At 20.5% G+C, this 5804-nt stretch overlaps 1 protein-coding gene across 1 annotated transcript in view; it reads right to left on the bottom strand.

The window, feature by feature from the left end:
* The window catches only part of LOC127741507 (uncharacterized), a 16579-nt gene extending 14941 nt beyond the window's left edge, over window positions 1-1638 (bottom strand). The window contains exon 1 of the mRNA XM_052254177.1: window positions 1618-1638. Coding sequence (XP_052110137.1) covers window positions 1618-1638 — 21 coding nt within the window. The remainder of the gene's footprint in view (window positions 1-1617) is intronic.
* Window positions 1639-5804: the final 4166 nt, after the last annotated feature.

Below are 5804 nucleotides of genomic sequence, written 5' to 3'. Positions count from 1 at the left end.
TAATAATAATAATAATAATAATTATCTTAATTATACTCTAATTATTATATTCAATTAATTGATATACATAATATTAAATTATATAATATTTAAATATCTAATTAAATCAATTAATTGATATAATTAATCTATTATAATAAATTATATTTAATGTGTTAAAAGAAATAAATCAAAAAATACTTTTAGAAGCATGCCACGTCAACTTTATTATTAAGTGTAAAAATCCGATTTTTATATAATAGAATAGAAGAAATAAATTAAAAAATACTAACAGAATATTAAAATAAATAAATTAGGAAATACTACCAAATCAAATTGATATAAATTATAATAAATTATATGATATTTAAATATTTAATCAAATCAATTATTTGATATAGTTAGTTTATCGTAATAACTTGTATTTAATGCGTTAAAAGAAATAAATCGGAAAATACTCTTAGAAGCATGCCACGTCAGCTCCATCATTAAGTGCAGAAATCTGATTTTTATATAATAGAACAAGTGTAATAACCCGTGCCATGCACGTGATAAGATTGAAATTATAATTTTAATTTGTTATGTTAAAATTAATTTAAATTATAATTTTTTAATTAATAAAAAATAACATATTATGTATTATTTTTTTCTTTATATAGTATTAATTGTATTAACTGTAAAATAGTTATTAACCGATATTAGTAATCTATTTTCTTCAATAAATCAAACATATATACTTAATGTGACCATAAATAATATATTAATACTTAAATCCACCAACAAAGTTTTATATGTTGGTTTATTGTGAAATAAGAACATATCAAAATCAGCTCAAAATGAACAACAAATTAATAGAGAATCCTAATGTCAAAAGTTCTGCAATAAACAATAAATAATTTAAACCCACTGAATAACAACTCAACACTATCCTTTGATGCCTGTAAAATATATACCTGAAACAACATTATATCAATGTTAGTATATAAAATTATATGATTAACGTAATTATAAAATTATTTATCAGGAGAATAAAATAATACAGATTTTAATGATAATTTTAATATTCCCAAGATATTAATGTACAATAAGAGTGCATTATCCATTAGCACCTAGAATTTGTCAATTTTTTTAATAGATAGTAATAAATTTTAATAAATGAACAACACAATAATAATAATACAAATTAACTACGTACCAAATAGGTTATATTTTTCATTTGTTTGTCTCAATATATCAGTATGATCAAGAAAATTGAAATGATTGTCAGAAATTTTACGATCATTGACTGTATTTACTATACGTGACTCTTTCTTAAAAGTTATTCTACACACATGTGCAGTCGAAAGATAAATTCAGCTTGGTTCCTCAATCAGAAAATTTAAGAAGACATAAACTTTCCCCTCGATCAGATTATTCTCAAACATCTTTGCCAAATAATTTTTTATTGAACAATGAATTTTACCACGCTGTAAAACAAATTAAAAATAAAGACTATTAGCACTTATAACTCTATTAAATCTTACTGTTTTTTATTCGTCCAAGGAGTCACTTATCAAATAAATTTAAAATATGAATAAAAAATATCTATAAACTGAACCTAGCATCACTTGAAAAAATTATGGAGGATAATCAACCTACCTTATCATCCATGAGAACCATTTCTAGGTAAGCTGTCTTACTCTTGTCAAATTTGGATGTGACTTTCCATAACCTTATAATCCTTGCCTTTATTTTTTGAAACTTTTTCATTACATAATCTTACCATAGGTAATAATGAAATTTGGATCTTCTAAATTTTGAATTTTCACTTTAGAGAGTAAAGTGTGATCTCTTACCCTTGAATGGTTTTTCTCTCATATTTTTTCTTGGTCACACCTGTGAAATAAATGGTGAGAGATCATACTTTACCTTCTAAAGTAAAATTTAAAATTTAGAAGATTCAAATCCATAATATTGTTGATAGAATCATAGTTAGTAGCCATTAGGTATGAAAAATAATAAACAGAGAAAAAGTACGAATTTTCTAGATGATAAATAATTGTAACAATTCACTATTAATACATATATAAAAGAGAAAATATATAAATATATATAATATTATTGCTATATATGAAGCAGATATAAATTGTTATAATTATAGATACTTACTATATTTATATCAAATTTAATTATGACTGTAAATAAATAAAATAGATAACAATCAATATTATTTTTTTATATTCAATATTTACTGTAAATATAAAAGATAAAATAACTAATGAATAAAGATTTGAGTCGAAAATAAAACTCTATAATTAAAATTTAATTTGTTAGTTAATTAATCTTATGTCCATAAAATATTATTATTATTATTATTATTATTATTATATACTGATTAAAGCAAAAGAAAAAGAACTATATAAGTTGTAAACTATTATTAAATGAATAAAAATTAGAACGTGAATTATCGTGGATATAACTATCTATTAATAAAATTGTGGATATAATTAATTATTGTTAATACAATTATTATATACTGATAAAATTATTACATATGAATGAGAATTAGAACTATATCAATTATATCAATTATATCAATTCAAAATTATTATTATTATTATTATTATTATTATTATTATTATTATTATTGTTGTTGTTGTTGTTGTTGTTGATGTTGTTGTTGTTGTTGAATAATAATGATAATTCACGTGATAATAAGTTTTACCCATAAAATGTCTAAAATTAAATAATATTTCAGTATAATTAAGTGACAATTATAATTCAAATTATTGCATATGAAGTCACGTGAATTATTATTATAATTGATATAATTACTATATACTCTCAATCTTATCAATTATATCAATTATATTCAAATTATTAGCTAATAATTTTAATGGAGATACTTACTATAATTAGGTAAAATTTATTCCATTATTTTTTATAAATCTTTATAATTAATTCAATAGATATACTTATTCAGTATTTATATTATCTACATTAATTATGTGCCAATATTTTAGGAAAGAACTAAAAAAAAGATATATAAATATATATAATATTGTTGCTCTGTAGGAAGCAGATATAAATAAACTGCTACGTTCTTTTTTATTGTATTATACAATTTAAAGTTATAGATACTTGTTACAATTATATCAAATTTAATTATGACTCTAAATAAATAAAATAGATAACAATCAATATTATTTTTTTATATTCAATATTTACTGTAAAGATCTAAAAAGTAAATACTAACTTTATTTTATTTTATTTTATGTCATAGATTTTTTACTAAAATTAATGGAGAAAAAAATCTTTATGATTGTATATGAATCACAATAAATAAGATGAATCGGTTGACCAACTAATAAATTTAACGGGTAAACGTTGCTTTCTATTTACGGAAAAATGAGGTGACATACATGCGTATATTAATTTAGAAGCATTTCTCTATTATATCACTTATTTACTCACAGCTTAATCTTTAAGAATATTCAATTATATTATCCTTCAAGCCAAAAATTCATTCTTTATTTTCATTAAATATTTATATTAATTCAGTTAGATGAGTGTTTTAATAAAAGAAAAGATTATTATTATTATTATTATTGAATAATAATAATCATTATCATTATTAATATTAATTGGTAATTTATATATATATATATATTTGATTCTACAATCGTGCAATAATCTTTCATTTCATTTGTTAATTAATTAAACTTGATTATTTATATTAATTATATTTAATAATTATTAATATTAACCATATAATTATCATTATTAATAATCAATTATTAATAATTAATTTATATTTCTCTAAAATATAATTTTCTATTATTATTATTATTATTATTATTATTATCCATTAACATAAATGATTGTGGATATAATTATTTATTAATAAAATTGTAGATACAACTTATTATTATAGATATAATTATTTATTAATAAAATTAGTTCACATGAATGAAAATTATGACTATATCAATTAACTATATCAATTAACTATATCAATTAATATAATTAAAATGAATAAAAATATCAATGATTGATAATTAGTTTAATAATACATTGAATATTAATTTAATATAATTATAATAAAAATATTTTTTTAAAATAATATAATTATGCATTATTCATGAGCTAATTATAATGTAATTAAAGATATTTTCTTAAAATAATATCTACTTCGTTCCTATATTTCTATTACACTTTGTTTATATCATCAAAAGATATATATATTTTTTTTCTAGAAAAAATCTGTTTTTATGGTCAAAGAAATTGTGTTTAGGTAAACAATTTCCTATATTTAGGTCGAAATTTTTTTGTTTTGGTAAAGAGTAAAAACAAACCGATTGTAATTATGCTGATTTAAAATCAATGTAAAAAGGCACGAGATTGTTTAGATTTTTGTTATAATTATACATACTCAAACTGTACACAATTTTTTTTTATAATTAATAGAACAATTTTAATTTTTTGTGTTATTTTTTTTCACGTATCTTATATTTTTCTTTTAAATTGTGATATTCTAAGTTTTTTTTCTTTTTTATTTTAATTACATTTTTATTAATAATTGCATTACCAAAATAAAATATAAATAAAGAAATAAAGGTGATACATGTATCTGAAGAAAAAAATAAACCTAAATATATCGTATAAAAAATTATATTAAAATATTTAAAAATAACATATCCAAAAAAATAGTCGTAATATATAAATTGAGGCAACAATTTAAAATTCTCTAATACTAATTGAATCAAATACTAATATTAAAACTAAATTAGTTAAATAGTATTTAATCTATTCTAGTCCTTAGACATGTATAGATTAGAGTCATTCTCGTAACGACAACCAACTAAAACAACATCGTAAGTTTGAACATTTAGAATTCGTACAAATTCAGATCATCCTGTTGTTAAATAAGCTTCATCATCCGCTATCCATGCAATGCGGCAAGGTATAGAATTGTCACACCAAGAAACTATACTGCCCCTTATTCCTCTCAATGGCATTGCATTCATACAAAAGAAGGCCGGTAATTTTTGAAAAAAAATCATAATATATTATAAAATTATCCTAATAACAAAAAGCTTAAAATAAACAAAATTTAAATATATTACCAATCGTTGAAATTGCTTGTCCAAATTTGTCATGAATTTACCAAAACTGAACTTAAACTGAGAGAATTCAATCTCATAATGTGCTACACTTCGAAGATTTTCGGGGTGACGTAAAAAGCATGGAAGGAATGGAACTTGAACTTGGCCTGCAAAACTCCATGGAAATAATTTCTCAATCAAGAATAATTGAATTCCTCAATTATAATTTTAATAATTTTCGAGCTAATGAGAAAAAACTAATATATGTGATGCATTGTAAACGACTGCAGCAAAAGACAATCGCACTGAAACACTAGACGAAAAGAATAACTTTCAGTAATTTTCAGTTAATAAATTATCAAAAGAATAATATAAAAGAATGAATATATGAAAAATATTATGAAAAATTATAAATTGTACCTTAAAAGGATCAACTTCGATGAAAAACGAAGAATACATTCCTATTCTATGAAGTAGTAAAAGAAAAATAATAAATTTAAAATTATGAGTTGACTCTCAAATTTATGTTTATGTACCACAAAAAATACTATATATAGACTTTAGTAAATCAAAAATAAATATGTAAATTAGTTATTATTAAAGTAATTTTTGATTATGTATAGTAGTTACACATCATATATTGATTTTGTTAAAATTATATAATTTTATCCTATCATAATTAGAATCATTATTTTCTATCATGATCAGAATAATTTCGGCCAACTTCGTAGCATTACTACA

The sequence above is a fragment of the Arachis duranensis genome, chromosome 9, assembly GCF_000817695.3.
Source record: "Arachis duranensis cultivar V14167 chromosome 9, aradu.V14167.gnm2.J7QH, whole genome shotgun sequence".
Classification (NCBI taxonomy): Eukaryota; Viridiplantae; Streptophyta; class Magnoliopsida; order Fabales; family Fabaceae; genus Arachis; species Arachis duranensis.
The sequence above is the reverse complement of the archived record's forward strand: the minus strand, read 5'-3'. Positions and strand labels throughout refer to the sequence as shown.